The 27,924-nt window shown below is 51.7% G+C and overlaps 8 protein-coding genes across 8 annotated transcripts; 5 read left to right on the top strand and 3 right to left on the bottom strand.

Moving 5' to 3' along the window:
• Positions 1 to 1,029: 1,029 nt before the first annotated feature.
• BKA67DRAFT_550880 (NUDIX hydrolase domain-like protein) lies at positions 1,030 to 2,145 on the bottom strand. Its single transcript, XM_046101692.1, has 2 exons — positions 1,913 to 2,145; positions 1,030 to 1,846 (listed from the first exon to the last, which is right to left on the bottom strand). Exon 2 carries the CDS (start codon positions 1,706 to 1,708, stop codon positions 1,091 to 1,093), a length of 618 nt encoding a protein of 205 aa, XP_045965459.1. The 5' UTR covers positions 1,709 to 1,846; positions 1,913 to 2,145; the 3' UTR covers positions 1,030 to 1,090.
• A 714-nt stretch (positions 2,146 to 2,859) lies between these two features.
• BKA67DRAFT_654447 (uncharacterized protein) lies at positions 2,860 to 3,852 on the top strand (the record flags this gene model as incomplete). The annotated part of the gene is made up of 1 exon (XM_046106565.1): positions 2,860 to 3,852. The coding sequence occupies one exon, from the start codon at positions 2,860 to 2,862 to the stop codon at positions 3,850 to 3,852; it is 993 nt and encodes a 330-aa protein (XP_045965458.1).
• A 701-nt stretch (positions 3,853 to 4,553) lies between these two features.
• Positions 4,554 to 5,457, top strand: BKA67DRAFT_531381 (cytochrome c oxidase subunit VB-domain-containing protein; the record flags this gene model as incomplete). Its single annotated transcript, XM_046099376.1, has 4 exons — positions 4,554 to 4,644; positions 4,729 to 4,794; positions 4,936 to 5,195; positions 5,302 to 5,457. The coding sequence occupies 4 exons, from the start codon at positions 4,554 to 4,556 to the stop codon at positions 5,455 to 5,457; spliced, it is 573 nt and encodes a 190-aa protein (XP_045965457.1).
• Positions 5,458 to 11,607: 6,150 nt separating this feature from the next.
• Positions 11,608 to 14,173, top strand: BKA67DRAFT_81861 (uncharacterized protein). Its single transcript, XM_046109461.1, has 3 exons — positions 11,608 to 12,419; positions 12,477 to 13,866; positions 13,916 to 14,173. The coding sequence occupies exons 1-3, from the start codon at positions 11,714 to 11,716 to the stop codon at positions 13,974 to 13,976; spliced, it is 2,157 nt and encodes a 718-aa protein (XP_045965456.1). The 5' UTR covers positions 11,608 to 11,713; the 3' UTR covers positions 13,977 to 14,173.
• A 1,258-nt stretch (positions 14,174 to 15,431) lies between these two features.
• BKA67DRAFT_654444 (ribosomal protein S6) lies at positions 15,432 to 16,285 on the top strand (the record flags this gene model as incomplete). Its single annotated transcript, XM_046106564.1, has 3 exons — positions 15,432 to 15,455; positions 15,662 to 15,693; positions 15,988 to 16,285. 3 exons carry the CDS (start codon positions 15,432 to 15,434, stop codon positions 16,283 to 16,285), a joined length of 354 nt encoding a protein of 117 aa, XP_045965455.1.
• Positions 16,286 to 17,284: 999 nt separating this feature from the next.
• On the bottom strand, positions 17,285 to 18,353 carry BKA67DRAFT_654443 (Cullin binding-domain-containing protein; the record flags this gene model as incomplete). The annotated part of the gene is made up of 5 exons (XM_046106563.1): positions 17,285 to 17,717; positions 17,782 to 17,956; positions 18,011 to 18,075; positions 18,145 to 18,233; positions 18,273 to 18,353. 5 exons carry the CDS (start codon positions 18,351 to 18,353, stop codon positions 17,285 to 17,287), a joined length of 843 nt encoding a protein of 280 aa, XP_045965454.1.
• Positions 18,354 to 19,604: 1,251 nt separating this feature from the next.
• On the bottom strand, positions 19,605 to 22,148 carry BKA67DRAFT_531378 (uncharacterized protein; the record flags this gene model as incomplete). The annotated part of the gene is made up of 4 exons (XM_046099375.1): positions 19,605 to 19,814; positions 19,869 to 20,465; positions 20,527 to 21,431; positions 21,644 to 22,148. 4 exons carry the CDS (start codon positions 22,146 to 22,148, stop codon positions 19,605 to 19,607), a joined length of 2,217 nt encoding a protein of 738 aa, XP_045965453.1.
• Positions 22,149 to 24,906: 2,758 nt separating this feature from the next.
• BKA67DRAFT_511153 (glycoside hydrolase family 3 protein) lies at positions 24,907 to 27,566 on the top strand (the record flags this gene model as incomplete). The annotated part of the gene is made up of 3 exons (XM_046097384.1): positions 24,907 to 25,591; positions 25,660 to 26,836; positions 26,918 to 27,566. 3 exons carry the CDS (start codon positions 24,907 to 24,909, stop codon positions 27,564 to 27,566), a joined length of 2,511 nt encoding a protein of 836 aa, XP_045965452.1.
• Between the last annotated feature and the right edge of the window lie 358 nt (positions 27,567 to 27,924).

The following is a 27,924-nucleotide window of genomic DNA, read 5'->3' as shown; positions in this document are numbered from 1 at the left end:
CAAACAGAGTGTTCACTTGCACCTTTCAAGTGTTGATCTGACCAATTTACTACGTAAAGCAGTGTCTTACTCCATTATATATCACTACTTGTTAGTGCAGATCGCTAAGTTTATTACGATGTTGGCTTCAGAGGGCCCACGTCACGACAATCCGCCAGGCGGTGGCGTTAAAGCCCAACGATGGAGCCGAGCTGAAAACACCTAAAGATTCTGAAGATGGTGATGATCCGCAAAAGAAAAAGACCCCCCGGGGGAAGGTGCTTCAAAGACTACTCAATTGACCTGTGGGATGTCTTCACACTTGCTACGAGCAACAAAAGGCTATACGCCGCGACACGGCAGGAAACCGTCATCACAGACGTCCCCGTTGCTAGGTCGCTATAATTCAGAGATGGCTGACACAACGCAGGATTTTGTCGTTTCAGTTGAATCATTAGACATCAGATTAATGTAGAAGGATAGATAGTGGCCGAGCCCGATATAGTGACTCTCCAGAACTACATTTTGAAAGGTCTGAGGCTGAGGTGGGAGGAGATTAGGAAATACGAGACAGCAGGGGGGCATTTTAGCACAAAACGCTGAGCATATCGCACCGGACGAAGCAGACAAAGAGAAAATTACGACGAGGCGTGAGGAGAAGCATAAATGAGGATATGTATATACTCTGTAGGCGCACCGTGTGAAACTCCCACCACGTATCATATCTCACATGGCGAATTCCAAGGTGCTTCAATGAGCAACTTCGAAAGGTTGTCTTGTGGCCGCCAACGGAGCCACCAATTTCGCGAAATATGTCTGGAAGGCTTTGTCGACGTGGAACACGAAAAAGCATGTTCGGTCCGCTCCATGTGGCCGTCAAAAGCGGCCACTTGGACATCAGTGAACCTTTCATTAGTCCAAGATGCATAACCAACGACATTTCGAGACATGCAGCAGGCATATAGTGCGACGAAAGTCTAAAATGTTTACCTTTTCCACACAGAAACGTGTCTTTCAGCAGACTATGCAGACGGCGCAGGCCGTCTTTGGTATTGAGAAAAGCTGCGTCACAGCACTGTTGGGTATATATGGATATTATGCTTGTGCCTGGTTACAATGTCTCGCTTGTGCCACTAGCCCGCTCTCTCCATATCCTAAATGCCTCGTATATCGTTTGCTCCTGAGCCTTGTTTGTGTACTCGAACACCACCTCATCTACTCTCTTGGCTCTAGCCTCCTCCTCACTGGCCCAAACATATTGCACATGTTCATTAGGGTCCAGCTTCACGTCGATGTCTCCATCCTGCGGCACATCCACCTCTACAAGAAAATTGATCCTGCCCATGAGTTGGCCTCTCCTGGTGAAAAACACTCGAACGCCACCGACAACCTCGCAGACTCTTGTGGCTACGAGTCCAGCCTCTTCGTACAGCTCACGTACAGCACCGTGTATAATACTTTCATCTTCAGGATCCACGGCACCGCCTGGTGTTTCCCAACGCAGTGGCATCGAATCGTGAGGCGCTCGCTGAACAAGCAGCACTTTGGTTGTACGTGGGTCAATGACCACTGAGCCCGTTGCAATGCCTTGGTAAGGGATTCCAGAAGCACATAGGTTGGAGGGAAGATATGATGCTAAGGGCACATCATAAAGTGCTAAATTCGGGCCCAAGGTGAACGCCGGGGGATGATAAGGAGCTTTGTCTGGTACCGGGTTCTGTTCGGACATGTTCACGGCTCTCGTACTTATCCGCAACAACGCAATCCAAGTAAAAAGACCCAATACTAGGTAATATGAGTGTATTGAAATGCAAGACGTGATCCATAAGAAGACCCAAAGTCGTTTAAGTATTCAGTTTCTGGTTCACTTGCCGGGGCAATTAGCGATTGGTGTTTCTAACATTTCGATAACAACAGTGGAAAAGATGCTCACTGTAAGATGTGTTGCGAACAATGCACAGTTGCCGGTCCACTATGGAGCAATACTCAATGGAATCAATGTAAAGGGAAATTTTGAAACGCAAAGACTAATCAATAGGCAAACGCGACTATCGCCAGGGGCTCCGCAGCAAGCCGGACCATTCCATTGAGAGGCGATTATTGCCCCACTACTTTTTCCAGCAGTCATGCCGGAAATCCATATATCCTCGATTTACACGGACAAATCTCGTATTGTACTGCTCACAGCCGAGATCTGATACCTCAAGATTGTTTAAGATAAATATTCGATAGTGCTTTTAGCACACGATATACAAGCGACACCGTCCTGTATAGGTGGTCCGCGGAGATGCACCGCACGAGTCATTTTAACGTTAGGATGTCACCCGAATCGGGTCCTACACTTCAACCCCGTCGTCTTGTCTTACCCAGGAAATGCCTCCGCGTGAGTAAGCCAAATGCAGAGCTGCATGCAATAAATGCCGGATAACACCATTCTACGCAAAATTCGCATGTGCTTATTCATGCCTCGCGGGCCGCAGTACTGTGTAGAAGAGACACATGTAAAAGATCTCTTGGCAACTTGGATTATCCGTCTCACCGGGCACCGTTGCAAAAGTTAATTCCTGTCTAAGGCATCTGGTTGTCACACCGTATGACAGTGCTGACAAAACGCACCCGGAAGAGAATGACAGCCACGGCGAATTCAAGAACGCGAGGCCGAAGGTCACCGTGAATTCATCATAACTGCTGTACAAATAAGGGATGGAGACGACAAAAGATGAGCGCATCAGTCTCAGATTGTGAACACGCAGCACAAGTGCACATATCAAGCATTGAGAAACAGCCCCTAGTCCATTGCATAGAGAACCTCTCACATCAAGTTACAGATACGATCCATTAGTCACGCCTATGGCATCGATTACCGCCGTTCCAGACACTATGAGGGCTGTCATACAGCCCGACAAAGCTTCTCATAAATTGACACTCAGCGAGCAGCCCATACCTGTGCCGCATCATCCAGACGACGTACTTATCCGCGTCCAAGCGACCTCTCCCTGCTCGGGTGAGCTTGACTGGGCACTCTGGGCGCCCGACTTCGTCGGTGACAAAGTTCCTATCCCTGGCCAAGACATGGCTGGAACCGTGGTTTCTGCGCCTGAGTCTAGTAAGTTCAGTGCCGGCGATGAAGTCTACTGCCGCATCACAGCCAACCGCCCTGGCGCTGCCGCCGAGTACACACTGGCTCGTGTGAGCGAGTTGGCGCTCAAGCCAAAGAATCAGAGCTGGACTGAGGCTGCGGCAACGCCCCTCAGTGCTTTGACCGCCTACCAGGCGCTGTTCGTGCAAGGTAATCTGGACGTGGAGGCTTTGAAGGGGGAGGAGAAGGCGCGAAGAAGCAATGGTGAGAAAAGGGTCCTAATCACAGCTGCCGCAGGCAGTGTGGGTAGTTGGGCCGTGCAACTCGCCAAGTTGGCTGGTGCGGGTGCTATCGTTGCGGTTAATGGGACGAATAATGTGGAATTTGTTCGTCGACTAGGTGCTACGGAGGTCGTGGACTACCATAAACAGAATGTGGCGGAATGGGCGAGCCAAGATATCGCGGAAAGACAAGTTGATCTTGTTGTTGACTGTGTTGGTGGGCAGACATTGGCTCACTGCTGGATTGCCGTCAAGGAAGATGGAAGATTCATTAGTATCTGTGGCCAGCCTGAAGAGAGCAAGCCAGCAGGCGTGGAGAAGAAGGATGTGCATGCTTTATGGTTTGTGATGGAAAGTCTTGGTAAGAACTTGGACATGGTCACGGAGCTGATCGAAGACGGCAGGGCTCGGCCGGTCATTGATAGCGTGGTCGAGTTCAAGGATTTCGAGCAAGCTTGGGAAAAGGTCGAGTCGAGGCACGCCAGAGGGAAGGTTGTGTTGAAAGTGGCTTGAGTTTGAGTCTACGAGCAATCGCTAGACTGACGTGGGCATGATCGTGTAATATACTACAGCATCTCTCAACCATCTCTCCGGTTTGAACCACGCAGCGTCGGGGAATCTAGTTGATTCCCGGCTGAGGAGCACTTCGAACATGCTGAAAGTTGTTTACGTGATAACTTACAAAAGAGTGATCGTATGTGGAGAGGAAATATCGGCCTGGTTCTCCTTCCCCCGTGCTCCGGCGGACAACGCGGATGCCCTCGAAAATTGTTCGAGCTCTGGCGACTTGTAAATATCGACATCAAGGCAAAGAAGCGAGGAGACGATCGAAGAACTGCTACACTACCTAGTAACTGCCGTGGAAGAATGAAGCTTTGGCCAATCACAATCACGTGGTTGCCGTCCCCCCCGAAGCTGCGCAGCTGGGAGTTGGGATTTTGTTGCGGTTGCAGTGACCTTTCTCTCGCTTAACTGCCCCAATCCAGCTTAGACTAGACTAGCCTGAGGTTAGAGCTTTCAAACGAATTGGAATTGGAGCAAAGCACTCGCTCACTCAATCGAACGATTTGATCTGACCCGACCCGAGCTCATTCAATTGACAGCCGACAAATTGGAAATCCCTCTTTTGCTAGCAATTTGAAAGCCTAACCCGACATCACCAACTTGGTCACCCGCCTCTCCACTCCTCAACAGCACATCAATTGTCCGCCACCATGTTCTTGCAACGATCTGCTGTGGCCGCCGCCAGACGCGCTGCCGTCTCCCCCATCGTCCGACGAACCTTTTCCGCCTCGGTCATCCGCCGTAAGACGCCCAATCACCAGGAGAAATCCACAAGAGTCACACCATCACGTCACAGCTAGCTAACCCTCAATCCCGCCACCACAGGTGATGCCGGTGCCAAGAATGTCGAGCCTCATGCCACTGTTGGCCAGAAGATAAAGCAGTTCCACGGTACGAGACCCTCTTCCACCTGTGCCCGGCCGCCACAACCCGACCGAGATGGGATCGGACATCGTGGGCATCATTGAATGCAATTGGCCATCGCGGGACCGCGCGAGAGCTAGGAGAGCTAACACGGCAATCGCCACGCAGATATCAAGACCGAGGCCGACCTTGTTGGTCCTGGTGCCGCTCCCGGATCCGTCCCTACCGATCTCGAGCAGGCTACTGGTCTGGAGCGTTTGGAAATTCTGGGAAAGATGGAGGGTGTTGACATTTTCGACATGCGCCCCCTCGATGCCTCGCGCAAGGGAACCTTGGACAACCCTATCTTGGTCAAGTCCGCTGGTGACGAGCAGTACGCTGGTTGCACCGGCTACCCCGCTGACTCTCACGTCGTGACCTGGTTGGGTGTAAGTTCTCCCATGGTCCGCACTGTCGGCCAAGGTCGGGAAGAAACACTCTGGCTCTCAGTGCGACCTATCTATGTTGATATGATACTGACTCCCTTCTGCGTAGATGTCCCGCGAGCGCCCCGTGGAGCGATGCCCTGAGTGCGGTAGCGTCTACAAGATGGAGTACGTTGGACCCCAGGACGACCACCACGGCCACGACCACCACGGATACGAGGAGCCCAAGACCTTCGCCGACTTCGTCAAGCCCCAGTACTGGTAAACAATGCGAGTTGGCTTGTGTTTCATGATAGCACCCGGTGCACAGAGGCGTAGCGGCGAGAAAGGCAGCAGCTGTAGAACAGGATTAGGGTCATTGATTGTGAGACGGGAAACAACTGTGTATAGAATCCAGATTTCAGCAATCAAATACCATCCCAAGACTTTTCTTTGTAACTTGGTTGTGGGATTTTGTCCATTGTTGTGCATTCATCATTCTGGTCAAATCCACATGGCACACTGCATATTTGGTCGCCAGACCCCTGGATCTCCCATCGTGAATATCCATGTCTGGTATACTGACGGGTAGCACTCTAACGACCTCCAAAATGGGATGAAGAGCTGGTTCAATCGTCAAGGCCGGGCAGAGGCCTATCGAATTCGCGATATCTGTGCTTTATTAGGGCCGCAAGGTTTTGATAAGTCACTGGACGAGTTCTCAAAGTATTACGCAATGCCATGTAGAGATACGACAGCCGACTGCCCTGTGTCACCACGGCGTCCGGTTATCCGCCGTGTGCTGACACGTACATTGATTGGGCCAGTGTTGCATTGGGCACCGTGCTATGATATGATATATCGACCACCACGCTGACATGTTACTCATCATTGCGGTAGGGATGAATGCGTATGGAAGCGGCGTCATCTTCCTCCTTCTCGTTACTCCGACAAGCATGTGTCCACCGTGTATCTCGTCGAATTATTGTCGTATCAGTTATCCCCCCCCTCCCAGTCGGGCAAACATACCCTTGGTTTGTCAGCTTGGCTGACGGCTGAGTCGTGGCAGTAAGATGGATATTATCTTTCCTTAAGTGCACCAACTTCTTGTACGCAGTAAATTTGCCGAAAACATGACTAAGCGCAATTCATGATTGTAATCACAAGGGCAACTGTGGTGCTCGAGGAGCTGAAATAAGAATCTTGATACTTGGCCAATTCTTGTGTCACCACAATACTCGATTGCGGCACTTTCTTGAATCACAGTATACACGAATAACAGAGCTATAACCATAGTATCTCTTTTATTTATTTCTGCATGCCACCTGCATCGTATAGAGAGGAATATCTGCCCTTACTACTTGCAATGTTAGGCTAGCCATGAACAGAACCGGTGTGCTAAGATAGGTTGATCATAAGCGAAGTGATCCAGAGAAGCCGCGCCGCAGGATACGTATATTCCTTCTACCTACACTGAGAATGGCGACACCCATTTGGCAACTGTTTGTAATGCACGAGGCACAAAATACTCATACAAGTTCAGGTAGCGTTAAGCAAAGATTTTCAAGTCTCAGAGGTTAACACCATGAACATTTTTATAAATACTCTTTTGGGTAATCAACCGCCGACCCAATATAGAGACGACAAATATATGTCATTGGTAGGTACCACACGATACATGCACTATTTGGGTCGCTGACTTACCGCAAAAGCATAATAACTCATGCATGAGGTAGTGTGACACACTTTGTAGAGTTTGCACTAAGCCCATACGAGGGCTACTTCTTACTGGCTTGCTGGTCTGACACTGGCGCGTTCAGGGCCGGGGCATGCGTCGCAAGTTTGTCTATTTTACGCATTTCGCATACTCCTAAGGAAATCCCCTCGAAGGAAGTTTTGCATATGTACCTACTACTACCAATGCTCCAACCTATTGCCTGTCTTGTTGAGTTTAGAGACGCATAATTGGATTTATTTATTTCTTCTTCTTTGTTTCTTTCTGTAGTGTCACCTGAATCGCTAATGGTTGAAATAAGCCTTCGAACTAGATGTATTTGATGACACCTTGTCAACTGCCTTTCGGTTGTCTTAGGCTTTGAGTGGGTAGGTGTGCCTACACTGCAAGTCGTATACTCGAGGTGCCGACCACCGATACTTCAGTAACTATTCACTTTTGACGTAGTATTCAGCTTGGGTTCACATGCCATCCTTGACCTCTACACTCTGGACCAACTTCTGTTAGTAGGCACGGTCAGCGATCAACCAGCTGATGCATATAGATCAGTTCGATAACCCGCCAACTTCCTCAAACCTCGTAATAATCCCTTGCAAGGGGTTAGAGCTGCGTTGAACAATTGCGATCGAGCAAGATGAAGGCCAACCATGCTCGCATCCAAGACTGCGCCACCATTCAAGTCAGCAATTGCAAGACCTAAATCGGCGGCTGCTATTTCTAGCCCAGGCTCGCTTGGGCCAAACCTGTGTGCCATAGACGCAGCCCGGACCGATATGCTAGCCGGCTAAAGTATTCGTCCGCCTATAGCTTGAGATGCTTGCTATTCGACCAGGCATCAATTCCCTGAATCCGAACTGACTTTGAGGTACTAGCGAAATGCCCAAATTGTGTGACTGGTCAGGATCGTGATCAACATGCCGAGTCCCCGCCTTGGCGCAATTGACAAGGTATGATCTGATGTTCAAGGATGAGACACTCGTCTCATTTGAAAAAGCATCCTCTCCAGTTTATCATATCATATAAACTCCGGTGCAAATTTCAATTGACTTCCCCATGACAACGGAACAGAACTTTTATTAATTAGAAACACACGGGAGTAGCATCTTTGGTGTGAATATTTGTTTCCAAAGGCGCCTTAGATCACGACCTAACGCCGTGAGTCAACCAGAAGCCCCCCAACATAAAACCCGAATGTGCCACCAAGACCCAAGACCCCCACCATCCCTGGAATTGTGGTGAATAATGTGACAATTATACACGACGTCAGCGGATCGTCGCAAAATCCTTCCAGTGGCACCAAGGTAGTACAAGAATCAATACGCTTACTGTTACTTTATCTGCCCGAGATGGCATGAATACCAGACCTTCACGTCACTTCTCATCAACGTTTAAGCCCTATATTGCACCTCCTTACAGTGACCGTTACATTTAGCTGGTAAGTCAAGTAACATTTTCTTGTAACTAAGCCAGGAATACTACTGTATCTTAAACCAATGTTCGTGGTTTTAAATCAGCTAAAGCTGAAACCGAGTGCAGGCGAGTGGGAAGTAGCAAACATGGTGCATATCGCAAAGAAAGCCACCTTCAACATCAAAAATATTGGCGGAAGCGTTTGCTTAAACGCGTCTGCCGGATCGGCGTTTAGCTTCGAGCTTTCTGAATACTGCCCCGTCATGTTACAACCGAGTACAAGAAGGATGGAATCAACTCGATATATGTCTACAAGCATAATAACATCATGCAAATCACCTGGTTTTACGGAATGCAGCTGTGTATATCGATGCGAAAGCCCTGGCGCTCGCGTCGCTTATCGAAATAGTGCCCGGCCTACTGCTAACACTTCTCTAACCTCAGGTATGTGGAGATCTGCATAAACCATGTCGACCAATCGTTGTGATTTGTGCAGGATTCTATAATTTTCGGTGGATAACAAGACGGTCGCCCAACACGGTAACACAGCTCAATCAGTAGGGAAACCCAAAAACAAAAACTCTCGCTGATAAATGCGAGTGCAGTTGAAGTGACACGCGGGTAGAAAAAGCGCCGTGAGACTTGGCAGCGCAACCAGCAGGATACAAGTACAATCCGCGTTCGATAGTCCCAACAATGCTATCGGAGTGGGCTGGCTCGTAAGGCTTGTAATTTCATTCATTACTTACTATTGGGACCCCCTAAGTATTGACCTTATCCCGAGCTATTCCTATTGCCCGGCATCACATGACTGGGATATTGAAGCGTTGCTAGTCCGAAACTTCAAACTTTACCAGTTTTGCGCTACTCCTATTTCTTTGCTTTGGAACTCTCTTTGATAACCGCCATCAAACGCTCAACCTGTACCAGTCTTTGCAAGATTGGGGTTGCACGTCGCGCGCTCAAGTCTGGCTTGCGGTGGCCCGTCTACTCTTTCAGCTCACTTGCAGAAACTTGTCGACTAAGCTGGTTGTACAAGAACGGCTGCAGAGGTCTTTGCGTCCTAGGCTGATCTGGGTGCAAAGCACAGAGCTGTCTTTTTCCCAAGCAGCCCCAGCATAGACACACCCCCAGTAGATCTCCTTGGTAGGGGGGAGCCGCAACTGGCCGGGGTGTCCTTCCATCCACGGCTGCACAACTCGCTAAAAGTGCTCCACTCCTCTACCTGATAGTACTTGGAATACTACTAGGTCAAGTAATTGGCACAAAGGGGTCGGTCACAGCCTCTACTCAATACTCACTCACGAAAGTTGAGCGATAGGAAAAGCTCAATTTTTTCTTCCTGCGGCCCATACTCTTACCTGCCTACTCATCGTCCGGCCCGGCCACTAGTGGCACAGCAGCAGGTAAATACTCCCACACGCCCAGACTATTACGTGCGCCGCCGTTTTTTGTTATTTCATCCTTTTTGTCTCTAGCCTGCTAAGCCATGCTCTGACTTGCCGATTACACAGTAGTATGTGAGCTGAACACCCTACCCTGATTGCCTCGTCAATGTAAGTGAATCGACTTTCGCCCTTACACACCAATACTCCACACCCACGCTTTGCCTTCCTGCATCTCACTAGGCTATTTTTCTTCCAATCATTCCCGGTTCGACTATTCCGATTCTCACCGCATCACATTCGTCACTCACCGACTATCACGACGCCTATAGTGATCGAATGAGTATAATACGTGGGTTCACTGACGCCACGCCTCAGATTTCGAACCATTCCCGGCCAACCTGTTGATCTTTTGACAGGCGTGCCTTTGAAGAACGTGGTAAGTTGGTTTTTCATGACTTCTCTGTGCTAAGGTGCATCCATCAAAGCCGACCTCCTTTGATCAAGCTGCATCAAAGCAGAGTATACACCATCATCCTCCATCAGTGCTTCGCAATCCCTCCCTCGCGAGTATATGATTCTACCGCCAAGTCGCAAAGAGCGATGCCCTTCTGCACCCCAAGACTTTTCCCACACGAGTTCTATTCCCTCTTCCTTGGCACCTATTCTGTGCGCGTGCATCTATGCTGCCACCTGCACTTTGTGCCTGCAACCTATCGATAAGGTAGAGAGAGAGAGGAGAGCCTAGACTAATAATTACTCACTCAATTAGCGCATAGTGCTCACATCGCATCGCATCAGAATTTATATCGACCCACCCCGGTTGCCTAGCAAAGCCTGGGTATCTAAGCTTTTTCATACTCGGTACGTATCACCCAATTTCATCAATTTCCCATCCCTTCGGCTATCGAGCGAAAATAGTCGACTTTAATATTTTATCCTGGCCGCGCCCGCCAAATCCTCCAACTATCCCTCCCACCCACCCTTTCTTGTCTTCCGCACGACTAATAGACCGCATACTAGTCCCTCGCGGCCTGCATCACTCTTTCTTCGTCCACACCTCCCAACCACGATCGCATCAATCTGTTCACTTGCGTGTTATGAGCACGAGTCCGAATATCGCCTGAAGGCATTCAAACAGTAGTGTAAGTCCTATATTTTGTTTCTATTACATCCCCCAACCATAGGCGCGCATCGCGTATTTCCGACGCGTCGCTATACTCCGTTTTCTCTGCGCTTTTCTCCAATGCACCCTTGCATCGCAGATGCACACCGCAGTCAGATGGCAATCACCAATTTCCCCATTCAGAATCATCTTTCGTCAGATGCGACCACCCTAGCATGACGCTGTCTAGTAGGCGGTGATGTTCCTATACTGCAAGCACCGTGTATTCGAAGGAACTTCCTTAATCACAATCCTGTATCACCTCGCACCTTATTAGCACAGCTCGCATTTCTGCCCTTTGCCACAATTTAGGGGAGCAGGTGAGAAGGGGGAGTTTTTTTTTCCATCTAAATTTTTTTTTTCGCCTTACCCTTTCCCTCCCCCCCCCCAGAGCTCTCACCTTCACCAACCAGGGAAAGTGCGCCCACCTATTTTCGTGCCGTCACTTTCCCACCCCCCACATTCAGCACATGACAATCACTGCTTCCATACTCGAGTATATTTTTCGACTATAGTTGGGAACCACCATTTCGCATTCCCCACTCCCCAGAATCCATCCATTGCTTTCACATTTCTCCATTTCGTTTGCATATAGCCGGCAGCATTTGTCGTACTCGTTGTCGCGTCTGATCATCCTCAAACGACACGATCGATGACTTGTTCTTGCTGGCCGACTTCCATTACCCGGCACCTAGCCTATGTGTTGCATCTGCTCTACCAAGGTGGGGCGCGCCTATACTGCACACCTCAAACTACTGCACCCAAACCATCCTAGTCTCATGCACCTTTCAGTACAAACAACTGACTTTTTCCAAGTTGTATAGATCATTGCGTGGTGATCAAGTTCATGCCTGGACGTGTGATCATGTCAATCAAACCAGAACCAGATCAGGCGCCAGCTTGGAGCGAAGCGCAAACACGCGATCCAATCGCCCTTCGCCGCCGAAATGAGCACCTAGAGCTGCAGAAAGTCTTTGAGCAGAAATACGAGTCACTCAGAGCCAGACTAGTCAACCAATATGACCGCAGATCTACCCTCCAGACAGAGCTGCAAGCTGTGAGTCGAACCATTCACATGCATGAGCAAGACCAGGAGCGGCTCTCTGTCGAATGGGATACAGCTTTGCATCAGCTCAACCAAAAGTTCGCCGAGGAGGATAGGCAGCAGCAGATGTACGCAGCACAGGACCGTGAGCGAGCTGAAGCCAACGGCAATGGCCGCCCCGGTTCAGCACGGGGCACGAGTACTCCGCAGAGTGGTGGCTGGACCAGCATTAATGGCTCGCGAGGTCGGAAGCGCGAGGACGAAGAGTTGCCCATAGATGCCGGCAATATCATGTCTGGCACCTATCAGTCTGCTGACGATGGCCATGCAAATGGCAAGCCACTACCGTTTCGGCCTAACGGTTCTGGTATGGATATTGACGAGTCAGACGCCAGTCTGGCTGGTCGTAGCAGACCTCTGAAGCCGAAGCAACAACAACAGCAGCAGCAGCAGCAGCAGCAGCAGCAGCGCCACAGTCTGCCCGGGTTCCATTCTGAAGCGAGTAGAGGTACGTCAATTCTGGAGAATGCCTTTGCCGTGTCTTGATTTTACTTACATCTACAAGATTCGCCGGTTGACCCCAAGGGACGATCACCTTCTGGCCGCAGGTCGTTGCCTGGCGCAAGATCGCACTCCCAGGCACCGCACGAGCCAAACCCCGCCGACCACATCGAGATCAACCGCGACACGATCGAACTCAAAGATAATGGCATCATCTACACGGAGCCTCCCATGTACGCCGGGGTTCCTCTGGCGCGAATCGCACCTGAGCACGAGTACTGGGATCCGGAATGGCTTCCTCTGGAGGACCACATCATGCCTCAGCTCGAACAATGGCAGCAAAAGTTAGATAAGTTGCGCCAGGACAAATCCGCCGTGCGCCATACTGTCTTTCTCGCCAACCGACAGGTCAACCGTGGCCAGGCCATTATTGATTACCTGAAGAGCCCGAACCCCGAGTTTCACCCTTATCAATACGTTGGCAAAGAAATGATGGTCAAGTTCTACAAGACATTCATCAACTACGATACAATGTTCCGACTTATCAATGTTCATGAGGAGCTGAAGAAGTTCGACCTTGACGTCACCCCCCTGGAGTGGCTTCGTCAACGCATGTATGAAGTTTCGACCGCACAGGGTGATAAGTTCAATCTCTCCAAGTACACCCACGACCTGTATCACGACTCCAAGCTCAAGGTGTTGCGTGAGAAGCACGGTTTCGGCAACATTGGCCGTCCCTCAGGCTACAAAGTTGGCGAGAAGAACCCTGACAAGGGCAAGGCAAAGCAGAGGCGTGAGCAGATGGGGTTGACCAGCCGCCGTAGCAAAGCACGACGGTCAATTGGTCAAGTCGATATGGATGATTCCCAGAGCATCGACGGCTACCCCCAGCACCCTCAGCAGGAATACCTGGACCCTCTGACACCTCGCATGCAGAAGCGAGCTCGTATCGAGGAAATGACCATGATGCCTCAGCCTATCCCTCAGCACATGCCCCATCAAATGCTGCCCCCCATGCAGCAGCCCCAACAACCACAGCAGGTTGTGGATGATCTCGAATATGATGGATGGAGCAGCACTGATTCGTTCTCGGCCGGCACCATCTCTCATCTCGACTGGCGCATCCATCAAATCAAGACCCCCCAGCTGACGACCAGCAGCGAGGTTACACAGTACTGGACGTATAAGAAGGAGTCCAGAACGTTCCTTCACCAGGTCCTCCGCGATGTTCACCCAAAGGTTATCTGGGGTGTATACCAGAAGCCACTCGACTTCGACCTCAAACTCGACGAGCTCATCGAGGCTCAGTATTCTTCGGGCAATCTTCGAGTTGCTATGCAGCTCCGCGACCCAGCACGGCCTACTGTGTTGGCTCAGTTCAAGCGTGAGCGTACCAAGAGGCGTTTCCTAGCCTTCCTCCGCAAGCAGAACATAAATGTTACAAAGATCGCCTCGTAAGTCGTGTCTTGATTTCTTCGCCAGCAACTAGCTAACAGCGCGTAGTGACAACTTGGATGATGCTTGGGAGGCAATGAAGGGTGAAGAGTTGACGGGTGAAGAGTAATGGGATCGCCCGACACTCGCCCGGCTGTTGGGGCTTTGTACTCAAATGGCCGAGGTACTGATTTGGAACACCTGCCTGTGCATCTCCTTGCGTGCCGATGCTTTTTTTTAATGGGCGATTGGGTGCCAACACTTTCCAGGTGGGCGAGTCGCAGCAGCACCTGCGAAGACTGGAGGATGCATTTCCGATGTAATCCACCAAATCTACTGCTCGCGAGACGGCAAGGTTCTCATGAACTCGACATGATGTCTCAACCCCTTTCTTCAAATTGATTTCCTGGTCGGCATTATTTGTTTGGTATTTTCATCATGTGGCGGCCATGGAGGCAAAACAAAACCACGGTGTTCATGGAATTCTCTCGAGGTCACGGGAGCTCATGAGAGGGCTTTAGAGTTCAGGTGGCCATCGCAATACCCTTTTCCATTTCCATTTCTTGCAGCATACACCCTACCCCATACACCCTTTTAATGCACAGCATGGTTCGCATGACTCGTTCGCATGCGCCTCTTCTCGGAGTGAAGTGGACGAATTGGTTCTGCCAAGGCACTCGTCGTCCTCTCTTCCTTTCCGGCTGCACTTTTTTTCCACAGTCAAATGTTTCTTTCGTTTCATTTCTTTTTCCTCTCAAAAGATACCCGTGGGGAGACCGACACATTACACCGCATGAAATTTCACATGGGAGTTGTGCACTTGCTTGAAACACGGTTGTGGAAGGCGCTCAATTCACAAGCTACTGAGGTTGTCACGAGAATGGTTATGGGGGCCTCACGGCTGAACAGACCAGAGAAGCAGGGTTGATCATTGATGATGCTTGTTGCCTTTCTGAACAAGTAGCTCTAGTTGTGTACTATAGGAGAGAAAATGCAAGTCTTTCGTTTGCCTAATATATGACTAATTCGTATGGTTTGACTCTAAATACTATTCAAGCACATTGTGGTTGACAGGTTGGTTTAACGCCTCGGATAAACGCCTCTCTTCTTGCCATGTACGAAGACGACCGTAGTGACACGGAATCGCAGCAAAGTGACATGTGAACCCGTCTGTCTAGGTGTTGCAGAGGAACGTTTCGCCGGGCGTTCGTCTGCGGTAAAAAGTAAACCAACTACACATGTTACATTTGGTGTTGCTGTGGTCAACTGCGTGAAGTCGAGTGTAGGTGCATGATCGGGTAGGCAGGTAGGCAGGTAGGCAGGTAGGCAGCTAGGTACCGATAGATGTCAACTCCCCCCTCTCCCCCCGCCTCCACTTTTAGCCGCAACTGCAACTGCAAGTGCAAAAGGCCGCCGGCGCCACGGACCCCTGTAAGCACCGATGAAATTTCGAGGCCCGTCGCGGAGCTCAACCTCATAGCATACCAATTTACCCAGCACGCGACACTATCCCTTTGCCCGTGTTCCCTCATCTCCTGCTTCAGCCTTACGAGATCGGGAAGCAGATGTAAAATTTGTCGGCAAGATGCTGTACGAGTTGATTGGAATTGTGAGTACCGACCCTTTTCCTGTCCGAGAAAGGCGATGCGGAAGAAGGGGAGCCAAAAAAAACAAAGACCAAAAAAAAAAGGAGCCCGGCATGCATTTTGAACGACGACGGCGAGGATGCTGGTGACGTCCCCATGGGCTAGGTGTTTTGAAAAAATATGTCCAAAGGATCAAAGGGCCTATGCTGACCAATACTCTCTTCAACAGGTCCGACCCGGCAACCTGGCCGAGGTGAAAGAGTATGTACCTACACCACGATTATGATGCGACGACTTCTCTCTCTCTCTCTCTTCTCTCTCTTCCCTCTCCCCTTCGGTGATGGCAGCACCGTCTACGCATCACAAGCGCGAAGCATTATCACAAGCGGAGCGATATATCATCGCACAACTGCTGAGCACTCGGGCTCATCTTGACGAACGATTACAGCACATCTAGCCCTTGCCCCGGTCAACAACTCATCTCCCTCCCCCCTCTCTTTGCGCCCCCGATGCTCTCTCGACAACGCCCTTTCCTATACTAACGCGACACCCAAGGATCGTCCTGGCAGCCGGAAACATGATCCTGCAGAACAAGGGGGTGATACGGGGCGTGTCGAACTGGGGCGTGTTCTCGCTGGCCAAGCCGACGTCGGTACACCAGATGCGGCACAAGACTGGCCACTACTTCGCCATGCGGTTCGACTCGTCCGTGGGCACCCAGGAGGCCGTCAAGCAGGTGCTGGCCAAGGACCCGCGCATGATCCGCCACACGAGCGTCAAGCTCGGCGACGGCAAGCTCGACACCCTCGCCCGCCTTGGCAGGGACGGCGGCAACGGCGCGCAGGGCTGGTAAAAAAGAAAAAGAAAGAAAAAAAAAATCCATTTTCCTCCTTCCTCCCGCCCTGCTACCCCCATGGCATCTCTGCCCGTCGTAAAGGGCGCGGAAACGAAACACGAAAGGGGAGAAAGGCGAACGACGATAGCAGCAGCCGACCAGCCCAAGACGAATATCCTGCTGGGAGAGGCGGAGAAAACGGCAGTACTGTCCAGCAGCGGTTATTTTACGACTTCTGTTTGCAGCCACCGGATGTACATCAACAGGGAGGGGCACACATATATACAAGCTCCTGGTCCGTGTATGATATGAGGAAGATCTGTATACATATCGCACGACCGAACGAGACGCCGCAAGGGGTGAGAGTGCAGAACAGGATATCATCGGGGGGAGATTCACACACATTGCATAGAGTAGGAGACATGAAGTTTTGTTTTTGCCAGAGAGGCGGCGTGCTGTAGTAGGGAGTGTTACAATCACATTTTCAACTACTGCTCAGTTACGTGTCATGCAAGCCGCAAGTCCTCTATCACTGAGAGCGATTATGTGACCGAAATGTGGCCTTGCGTACGATGGTGCGGCAACATGACAGGTCACTGGAAGATTCAAGGCCTGCAATCGTGAAAGCTTTGTTCATATTTGTCTATCGTCGCTGCCATCATCATGATCATGTCTCGTTGGCTAATCTAATCTGATGCTGTAATGAAGCCATTGCTGCCATGTGCAAACCCTGTCTCGAGCCGGCCATCTGGTGGGTTGTTTGTTGGTGAGGTTTGTCAGCCACCCATTGGGACTCACCATGCTACCGCTCTACCCTGCTCGCGGCTGGCCTCCGAGGCTGAAGTTCAGCCGCGTAGATCGCCTAGCACCGGCGGCTTGTCGTCCATTGCCGCTCCTCTTTTGCCTGGCACTATGAGCCTGTTCTGGGCTGGTCCTGCTGCGCTTGGGGCCGGGACCTCGCTGGTCCCTGCCCTCCTTTGGCTTGGTACCGGGAACTTGTTGGTCATCCACCTCCTGCTAGGAGTCGACATCCATAGCCTCGGCGGGCTTCGCCTTGTACCAGGCCACAAACGAATCGATGACACCTGGCCAGGCGCCATCCTCTGACCAGAACGAGAGGGACTCGTCGTCGGCGCTCTTGACGGCGAACTCGTATGTCTGATTCCACATATCCTTGCTCACAGTGCGAGTCCACTTCTCCTCGAGGAACGCGAGCCATTGGGCCAACCAGTTAAGACCCGTCTGTTTGCCAACCCAGGGACGCCCGGGGGCCTTGAAGAGCATCTGCCAGAAGGTCGTGGCCATCTCCAGGGTCAAGGCGCGGGCCTCGCCCTCTTTGCCCAGCACAAAGGCGTGTCGGTAGACTTCCCTAAAAGTCTTGGGGTCACGGCTCAGACTTTGCACCTGGTTGGTCATGTAGTTCTTCTGGGCAGCGATGTTTGCATCGACGCTGCGGCGGGGTCAGCATACGGGGTAACGATACGAAACGTCGTTGACCAGGGGGCAAGACATACCCGGCTTCCTTCCAGCCCTTGACGAAGCCCTCTTTTTTCAGGTCGCCGATATCTTCTGCCTTGAGGACCTGTAATGCGACGAACATGGAGGCGTCTTCGAAGTCAACGCCCAGCTGCGAGAGGTATTGCATGGCGCTCTCGGCACCGATTGTATCTGGGGCGTCCTCCTGAGCATCTGTTGTATCGTGAGCTGGTGGGTTCATAAAAGTCAGGGCGCAGAATCGCATACTTCGCAGCGAGTCGAACTGGCTCTTGAGAGCAGTCTCGGAAGGTCCAGAGCCGGGAGGGTAATGGCTTCAACGCACAGTTCAGCATGAGATGGACCATGGCGAAAGTAGAGACGGGGGAGACAATGTGACTTACGATCTGAGAGCAGCTTCAAGGTCCCAGCCAGAGGTCTTGAGTAACTTGAAGAGCAACAATGATTTAGCCGGGTCATCCTTGGCCGAAATCTAGAGGGATAAAATGTTTGAAGGTGAGACGAGACTTACGCGCTCAGCCCTCTTCTTGTCGGCCCCAGTCCTGGCGACGAAATGGTCGACCAGGTTCTTCTGGCCGGATGTCAGTGGCATGGCGAAGACTGGCCGGGTCCGACGTCCCTATATCTTGAAGGATTCCTCGGTCGTCCGGAGTGGTTTCCGCAGGGGAGAAATGCGCCGACGTGCTGGATGGCTCGATGGCTGTCGGAGATAATGGAGGATATGGGATGAACAATGACGTCTGAGGACGGCGGAATCAGCTTTGTGCAAGCGGGATGAGGATAGGCGAAGAAGACTCACTCTCAAGATCCCCCAAGTCGGCGCCCAGCAAACACAAATACCTCCTTCCGCGAGAGAAGCAGCTGCGTTGGAAGTGATTCACAAAAGAGACCCTTGGCTGAGAGTGTCTTGTGATGTCTACGCGGCTGACGTCCCAAGTTAAGCGGAAGGGGATGGTGGGGGTGGTCGTGGCCTTGGTGGGGTTTTTTTTCTTTCGAGGTGGTTCAAAAGCCGGGTCGTGTCGATCCAGTGCCTAACCTAGTCTAGGTTAGTCTAGTCCAGGCTAAACATATTTTGGGGGTTCTGAGTATATCCAAGACAATCAAATCAGTGATACAAACACTGGCCATCCCAAAGCACGGAACCGCTCAATTCGACTTGCCCCAGATTACAGCAAGGTCCTCCGTGCACAGCTAGACGTTGGTATCGTCAATTCACTCACTCGGAGCCCGTAGGTTTGCATAGAATGTATTTCAAACACATACTTGCCATGCATCCGGGCCTCTAACCAACTTCCTTATATCTCAAAAGTCCTCTCCTGTTGATTGCCCATTCGTGAGCAGCCAATCCATGGACAAGAAATCAAATTAATGTATATTGCACCAAAGGGTATCGCAGCAGTTCAGCCCCTTCCGCCGTCATCGGCATTGCCTCTTCTTCTTGACCTTCGGCGTATGCCCCCTGCTCTTACGAATAAATAAAACACCAAAAATGCCAACATGCAATCTAAGCTCCCGCACAACAGATGCGATCCCGTGACATCTTCAGTAACACCTACCGTCGTGCCAAGTGGTAGAAAATGCAAAGCCAATTTGGCAAGGCCCAACCTGTCGTGCAAGCGCCACCTGGGACAAGTCTTCTCGCCTTCGCAGCATCAGTTTTCTTCACCGCTTCGCAGGCCTGCTGTTCGCTCCCCTTCCGTCTGGCGTCTCCCGCAGTATCCGAAGCACCGTCTAGAATGCCCCTCGCCCATGTCCTAGTTGGCGATATGCCTGCACTGTTTGACGAACGCTTTAGATGGTGTTGAGACACCCCCCGCCCGCCACCACGGCCACCATGAGAACCCTACTCTCCCAGCGGCATGCCCTCGAGCTCGTCCAGAAGTCGGCGCCAGTTGTCGGCCAGCATCTCGGCGTACTTGACACGCTCCTGCGCCCAGTCCTGGTTCCATCTCGAGACTTGATACTGTGTCTGTTGGAAGTATATGAGTTCGTCGCGGAGAGTTTCTCGCACAAAGACAGAGCGGTTGTGCTGGGTCACGATGCTTTCCTTATCCTGTTACCGCCGTCAGCACGTATCCAAGCGTGGCAGCAACGAAAAGACACATACCTTGATGATGCTCTCCACTACCCTCTCAATCTCGCCGGGCTTGACCAAACCATCAGGCTTGGCGCGCAACCCAGCAAGCTTCGTCTCGTTGCTTTGAATGCGCCGTTCGAGAGACGGAATGCTGTCCTTGTCAAGCCGTTCTCTGCGGTCAAACATTTCCCTCACGGATACCAGCCCGTCGCGCTGTCTTTTCAAATCCTCGAGCACTCCAGTCTCCCATGCCTTGCTCTCGTCCTCGAGTAATCCTTTCGCCGTCTGCAATCGCTTCGACATGGCGTGTAGTCCGTCATTCAGCAGCGGCACGTCATTTGTGTCGGTCGAGTACGTGTCCGCGCTAGCTTCTGTGAGGGATGCCAGCGATCCAGCCAGACGCCCATGGTCAGCTGCCACGCCCTCGGAGCGTTTGGCCAGGCGATCCATGAGGCTGCAAGTGTTGATATACAAGTCCGCGGACCGACGGACACCTGACCGAGTGCGGTCAAACAGCTCGTTGAGTGGTCCGATGGGCAGCGAATCCTCCAGGCCGGGTGGTAGTGCCCGACCAGTAAACTCGTCCTGGACGGAGATGGTGGCTTGTTTGCGCCAGACCGCAAGCTCCTGTCTTCCTGTTAGCCTTCTTGTTGTTTCATGTCAAAGCTCAAGCAGAGCCGGGTCTTACGGTAGGCACAGTCAAGAACATGATGACCAATTGCTCCTGGCCCAGTATCGGGTGCCGAACAACAGCATTCAAGAATCGTGCCAGACCCCGTCTTCGCTTCTCGATAAACCCGTTGTCGTTGGTGAGGTGGTTTCCACTGACCGCTACCCTCTTTGGCGGAAGGAGTGGCAGAACGCGGAATGGATAACGCTTGTGAAGGCAGTCTAGTAACCACACGAAGTCGCTGTACCGTCTGATGACCTTGCTTCCCCGTCGCGAGCTCGTGACTTCGTAATTGTGGTGCTGGAAGAAGAGCATGCCTTCTTTCTCCGGCATCAACGTGACCAGGATGTTTTCTTCGGCGCCGCTGCCAATCCGACTACCACTGATAGTGCGGGAATGCGAAGCAACGGCAGGATTCGGGCCCGACTCTCGAGGCACTCCGCCAAAGGGACTCGTAGGCTGGTTGTTGGGTGGAACACCAAAGCCTTGATCTTGGTGGGAACTTGCGCCCTCGAAATAATTCCATCCGACGGTCGGATTCTCGGTTATGGTGCCCGAAGCAGCTGACTGGCGTCCTGAAGGCGGGCCCGAGCCGGCCGTGGTAGTGGTGAAGGTCGAAGTCGTCCTCTGGTGCAGCTCGGGTGCGCCGGCGCCGAGACCGTCATAGCCAAGTCCGTTGGTGGGAGGATTCCCGTTCGTCTGGGATGTTTCGGGGTGGTGGTGGTTTCTGTGTAGATCGGGCGAACCCCACGGATCGTCTTCGGGGTCGGTCATGGTGGGTTTTCTGACGTTGGCAGCTGGCCTGGGAAATGAATCCTTTCGCGGCGTTTCGGGAGCCTGCGGTGGTTTGGCAGCGAGCTCAGACGCGTCGAAAACAGGCGCTTCCCTCTTGGGGATGTTGGATAGCTGTGGCTGTGGGAGATCTATTTCGCCTCGTAAGTATCTAATCTGGGCATTACGATAGCGTCAAAAACAAGGGACCCGCTCATCATAAGTGGGAAGTGAGCACAGGACATGCAGCCTATGTTAACCGACCCATGGCCAGCGGAGCTACACGTAATTGAAGAAGCGCAGGATGGGAATGAGGCAATAGATCCATGCACAAAGGTACTGTGAAGGCAGGCGCGGAACTTACTTCGTCTTCTCTCGTCAACGCTGTCCAGACTCACTGTCTCGCCTTCTTGCGCCAGTCCGACAAGTGCTAGAAGAACACTGAAAGCATCACGTGTAAGGTCCGTCTCCTCTCCGCCAGGCGCAAGGATGCTCGTGATGCGGGCTTGTTCGTCTGCGCCAAGCTTGGCTGCTGCAAGTATCTTGGATACACCGGCTGGCGTGACTCTGCCGCCTCGACCGTCCTCTTGCACGGCGTGGTCGAATGCCTCGATATAGCCATCTGGCACTTGTGCGCCAGAAAGCAGGCCGCGGATCAGGTCGGCGCGCGATTGCTGCTTTCGAGGCGTGGGCATGTCCCAAGGCGAAGCAGCACCGCTGCCAGACAGCTCGTCGTCGTTGAAGAGCGAGTCTCCCGTAGACCGGGTCATCGGGTTTTCTTCGTCGAAGAGCGTGTTGCGCGACCGGCCGAGAGTCGAGCTGGCGAGGATGGACTCCTCGTTCGGCGGAGAGGTGCCAAAGAGAGACATGTTTACAGGCTGGGACTCTGAACCTAGCTAGTACAGCCCGTCGGAGAAAATGTATTGATATATGTAGATGTATGCAGGTAAACCTGCAAGTTCAAAGTTATATCGGCGGCCTATCCGGCTGTCGTAATGTGCCTCGTAGTGACGATATGGAGCAATCACGGAGGGATTATGAGACGGGGCTGTCGCTGTTGCAGTAAATGACGAGGTGATACAGGTAATGTACAGTTGCACTCAGCTGATGAAGCGCAGAACGCAGCGCAATTGCCGAGGTGGAAGACGGGGAAACTTGTGCGAGAAGAGCTCTCGTCGCGATGACTTCCACTGACCAAGCTGGGGAAGCTTCTACAGTAGTTAAGGTTACTGCGTGAATCAATCAATCGTATTGGTTCCAAGTGTATTATTATGGCGCTGCCCACACTGAAACAGGGCCTTGGGGGGCCTTGGGGGGCCTTGGGGAGCTGATGTGGAGCCGAAAACGCCTAAAATCAGTACCACCCTCAACCTCAACCTCAATCTCAACCCGCATCCTGCCTAGGGAGTATTGCACCTTATCGCCGCGCCAGGCTTGGCCGATGATCTCATCGCAAGCTAAGGGATCTGGTTCCTGCTCCTCAACATGTTGGCACTTCGGATCCCGTATATCTGGAACTTGTCTCAAGAAATGCGCTGCAAACAATTGCGACCCCCAAGTAATGAGGACTTTCATGCAAGGTCGTGTGGATACTTCTTTTGGTGCGCATTCGTTGAATATTGGATACCTAACCTTCGAAGATCAGCTGAACCTCTTCAGCTACGTGAGGCTGAGGTATAACATCCCAAGTGGTACTCGGACACTCTACAGTGGAGCAGAGCTGCCGGTCCAAATCGAAAGAATTTTATAATCCCCTGACATAAGTTTTCCTCTTTCCTTCTTCTTTTCTTCCCTTCCTTTATAGAAACGTCAAAACACCCCAGAACAAAACCTGTTACGGAGTACCTGCGGCTTAATGTGTTGTGCAGTCCCAGATATGTTCCAGGTACTTGTGGGAGTCCTAATCATTAGTTCGAGCCTATCGCGCAGACAGGCGTTCAAGTGTGTTTTGCACCATTTGCCTCTCCATCGCATTGGAGCCTTGTAGCTTCAGCGAGCTCGCGAAGTCATGGCTATCGCCAGAACTCCACAGCCCGGAGGAATGCTCTAAAGTGTCTTGTCGGGAAGAGAAACGAACAGCGACGACTTGATGTGCGATTTGCCGTAAGGCGCCATGACATATTCCTCTATTCGAAAGTTCTTACGCCAAAATTAACTGACACCAACAAGCAAACACGGTCATGATGCATGCTGCTCAGGCTAGATTAATATCGCGTCATAGTTAGAATCATGGTCATGATATTTCAGGCCAAACTCGATATCCAAGAACGCCATTGCATTCTCAAATATTGACAGATGCAAAAAACCATCATCTAATCTAGTCAGACAGCAACGAGTATGTAGCTCTATAAAATTACTGCAACACGGGCATTGCAACCGGGATGAATCGCGGTATTGCCTGCTGCTTGGACTTAAGTATGATCATATAGCAGTTATCCTGGCCTCTCACATGCCCACATTGATTGAACAACTCGGTCCAACACGTGGTGAACAGGAAGGAATTGCAGAGCCTGTGTAAGTGCGAAGTTTCAATTGTGTCAGTAACTGACACATCGATCTCATTTGTTTTCTGCTCTCTGCTGTCTGTTCCCCCTTGGCTTGGTGAGATATAGTCTAGTTGCTCTTATTTAGCATGACGGCTTTACAGCTTTGTTACGAACTTGCATACCATAGTATATATATCTATTTTGGGATATCCTGTCATTCGCGGATTCTGCACTTTTATTATATTACTGGTTGCCTGTTCTAAAACATGCCCACATGCACGTAAGCTTCTCCCCTTTCATCTAAATTTTTCGTCGAGTCTCTCTAGATGCAGGCCGGATTTTCCGAACTAGGAGTACGTACGGCGCGGGAAATCCGTGCCAGTGCTACCAGGGAGCCGGGCGGTCGTGCATCGAAGGACCCATAAGACCTAAATACCTCGTGGCACCGATATCGAATGCATCCATATTGCCATCAGATAAACTGCGTTGAAGTGGCTCAGAGATCCCGGTTGTGGTGCCGGTGTCTCCACTACTCACGGCACTTGTGGCCCTGACCCGCTGACTAGGTAGCCCTCTACTCCCTGAAAACGTGGAAACGTTATGCCTCAATAGGGTGGCCGCGTATGCCATTCAACTCTAAACGGCAGCGCATACCAGTGATCTTGACAAGCTCAATCTCGACACGGGCTGTGAACGGCGAATGCCGACACAAGCTTTCATCGAGCGGTAGTGGCTGCGGGCACCAAGGAGCGCTAGAAGTCCCCATCATGTTTCGAAACACTATGGTTAAGAGCTCGTCACTGCAGAATTACATGGGCAATACGGCAAAGCGTAGAATGCCACCCCCAAGCATGCCCGTGAACAAGTCATGTAGATCATTGTCGATGTCAACCTTGCAGATTATGGGTCCTTCAGATCCAGCCATGACTGGATGATACCATATGGATTCGTACGGGAAGTCCATCGAATCTGTAGGGATATGGCTGAGTGAAAAGAAAAGATTGCGGCTCCGCTGGATGACGATGTGATATCAGGTCTCATAAGACCCATTTGGATATAAACTGGACGTTGGGTCCAGACTGCTGAATCATACTGGTCTCTGCAAACCAGTCTTTACCTCTGCTCCATTCACTCTTTCACAATGAAGGGACCTCGAGCCCTCAGTGTCGCTTCGGCGCTTTCATTCTTTACTAGCGGCCTGTGTGCCAGCAATTCTACTAACACAACTTCTTCTGCTTCTTCCCCAGTCCTCCTGGCCGATGGCACCGTTGACCTTGGCATCGCCGCTGAGGCTTACGAGAAAGCTGTGACATTTGTCTCGAGTCTGACCAATGCTCAGAAAATCTCCATTATTACTGGACAGTCCATCACAGATGACAACGCAACATGGACTCCTCTTGTCACTAAGGATGGTGCCGTGGGTGTCAACATGAACTTCTTCGTCTCTGGTTTCACAACTCCTGCCGCCCTGGCAATGACGTGGAACCGTACTCTTTTCCTTGAGAACTTCGCCGCCGTCGGCCAGGAGTTCTACGATTCTGGCGCCAACCTTATCGATGGACCTGTATCCAGCCCTATGGGACGTGTGGTTTACGGAGGACGAAACAGCGAGGGGTTTGCATCCGACCCTTACCTGAATGGTGTTGCGATGGGCCAAGCCGTCACTGGCATGAACAGCGCCGGTGTTATTACTGCTGGCAGGCACTTCCTCTTTAACGAGCAGGAGACGAACCGATCCAGCACAAACAGATACTCGAGCAACGTTGACGACAAGACCACCCGGGAGGTCTACCTTTGGCCTTTTGCTGATGGTGTCAAGTCAGGCTGTAAGTCCAAGATGGCAGTCGGTGAAAATTCGCGCCAGAAAAATATCCTGCTGACAATTGCTATACAGTGATGGCTGCTATGTGTGCCATGAACAAGGTCAACAACACACTGTCTTGCGAGAACTCCGAGCTCCTCAACGAGTACCTCAAGACTGCTGTTGGTTTTCCTGGTATGGTTTTCCCTGACCAGGGAGCTCAGTCCACGTCTTATGGTTCCGCTAATGGTGGTTTGGATTACGGTTCCAGTTCGCTCTGGTCTGAAGAGATCCTCGAGGCTGGTATTTCCAACGGCAGCTTTACACAGGCCAGATTGGATGATATGGCTGTCCGTAACGTCATTGGTTACTACTTTGCCGGTCTTGATGATGGGGAGCAGCCTTCAGAGACTGCCTATGTGAACTACCGTGACGTTCGTGGTGACCATGCTGATGTCATCCGTCAAGTTGGCGGCGAAGCACTCGTGCTTCTCAAGAACACCCAAGATGATACTGGCCGCGGTTTGCCCCTGAACAAGCCCAAGACCATTTCCTTGTTCGGTGCACATGCCGGCCCTGTCATGGCCGGTCCCAATCGTGCTTTTAGCGTTCAGGGAACTCCAGCCGACACTTACCAGGGCCATCTTGCCGGGCCTGGAGGTTCTGGCCAGCCCTCACTCTCTTACCTGGTTACCCCATTCCAAGCAATTAGTGCCCGTGCCATCGCTGACCGATCCATGATCTGGTGGATCCTCAACAACACCTACACTGACGACAATTCTTCCTCTGGTGGTATGGGCGGTGGCTCCGGCGGTGGTGGTATGCCTAGCATGAGCGACAACAGCACCTCTACCGGAACCGCTCCCAGCGGCGCTAGCAGCACAAGCTTCTCGGACACCAACGGCACTACATCTGGAAACAGCAGCTCTGATGCTGCGGGTTCCGGTGGCGGTTCCAGCTCTGGTGGCAGTACAAACCTTGGCAACCTCGGCTCCGGCACTGCTCTGTCGCCCTCTCTTTCGAACTATGCTGAGAACTCTGCCGTGTGCCTCGTTTTCATCAACGCGGACTCCGGCGAGGGTGCCGACCGTGGTGAGCTGTCCAACGATGAGCAGGATACCATGGTCACTACCGTCGCTGCCACCTGCAACAACACCATTGTCGTTGTAAACACAGTTGGCCCTCGTATCCTCGATGCCTGGATCGAGCACGAGAACGTCACTGCTGTGCTCTACAGTGGGCTGTTGGGACAAGAGTCAGGCAATGCCATGTAAGTATCCCATGGTCACAATTCCCCGGTTCCGCTATTCCAAAAGAGAAAGGCCGTGACACTGACATAATTTTGATCTAGCGCCGACGTCCTCTACGGAGATGTCAACCCCAGCGCCAAGCTCGGCTACACCATCCCCAAGAACGCGAGCGACTACCCAACTGAGTTCAATATCTGCGAGGAGGAGCAATGCGACTACACCGAGGGTGTCTACCTCGACTACCGCTGGTTTGACGCCGAGAACGTCACCGTCCGTTTCCCCTTCGGTTACGGTCTGTCGTACACCAACTTCACTTACGGAGCCGACGTTACTGCTACCGTCACCAACGAGACCGCCCTGACCTACAAGTATGCCTCCGGCACTCTCACTCTCGGTGGTGAGGAGGATCTGTGGGACGAGATCGTCAACGTGACTGCCAGCGTCTCGAACAGCGGAGAACTGACGGGTGCTGAGGTCGCTCAGCTTTACATCAGCTTCCCCGACGAGGCCGAGCAGCCCATTCGCATCCTGCGCGGTTTCGAGAAGGTCAGCATGGCTGCCGGCGAGTCTGTGGACATCACATTCAGCCTGCACAGACGTGATCTGAGCTACTGGGACACCGCGGCCCAGGCCTGGGCTGTCGCATCCGGCGACTACACCATTGCTGTCGGCTCTAGCTCGAGAGATATCAGGGCTAGCACCACGCTTACCCTTACGGTGGGCTCTACTGCTGTCAAGCGCTGCTCTTAAATGAGGGATACTATCTCAAGCTGTAGGTAGTCTGCAGGTGTGGTAGAACCAATTCATGTATATAGTCATTATTTTCGACTTGAAGGAAGAATCATACTTTATTTTCCTTTCCCAACAGAGCTCGTCATTTGAAACAGTCCATGTGAAAGATCAGGTCAAGCCAAGCTCATTTGTCTGCGCAATGTATCGCCATATCAGTGTACTATGTCCGCTAGGTGGGCCGGAAACCACCGCACTCGGCCGAAAGTTGTCAGGCATTTCGAGATTGGTTTACTCTCGGCAATTTGATTTTTCATGTCCCTTTCCAATGTGTTTGATTAAAATAAGCAAGAAAATGTTAGTTGCGGGCGCGGCGGTC

Source organism: Truncatella angustata (assembly GCF_020726525.1).
Source record: "Truncatella angustata strain MPI-SDFR-AT-0073 chromosome Unknown BKA67scaffold_1, whole genome shotgun sequence".
Lineage (NCBI taxonomy): Eukaryota > Fungi > Ascomycota > Sordariomycetes > Amphisphaeriales > Sporocadaceae > Truncatella > Truncatella angustata.
The sequence above is the reverse complement of the archived record's forward strand: the minus strand, read 5'-3'. Positions and strand labels throughout refer to the sequence as shown.

What these genes read in the sequence shown, in the direction of transcription:
- BKA67DRAFT_81861 (XM_046109461.1), top strand. Translation starts at nt 11,714, where the DNA reads ATGCCTGGACGTGTGATCATGTCAATCAAACCAGAACCAGATCAGGCG. An exon ending in CCATTCTGAAGCGAGTAGAG is followed by an intron (nt 12,420 to 12,476) that starts GTACGTCAATTC and finishes TACATCTACAAG; the next exon opens with ATTCGCCGGTTGACCCCAAG. An exon ending in AATGTTACAAAGATCGCCTC is followed by an intron (nt 13,867 to 13,915) that starts GTAAGTCGTGTC and finishes AACAGCGCGTAG; the next exon opens with TGACAACTTGGATGATGCTT.
- BKA67DRAFT_550880 (XM_046101692.1), bottom strand. Translation starts at nt 1,708, where the DNA reads ATGTCCGAACAGAACCCGGTACCAGACAAAGCTCCTTATCATCCCCCG.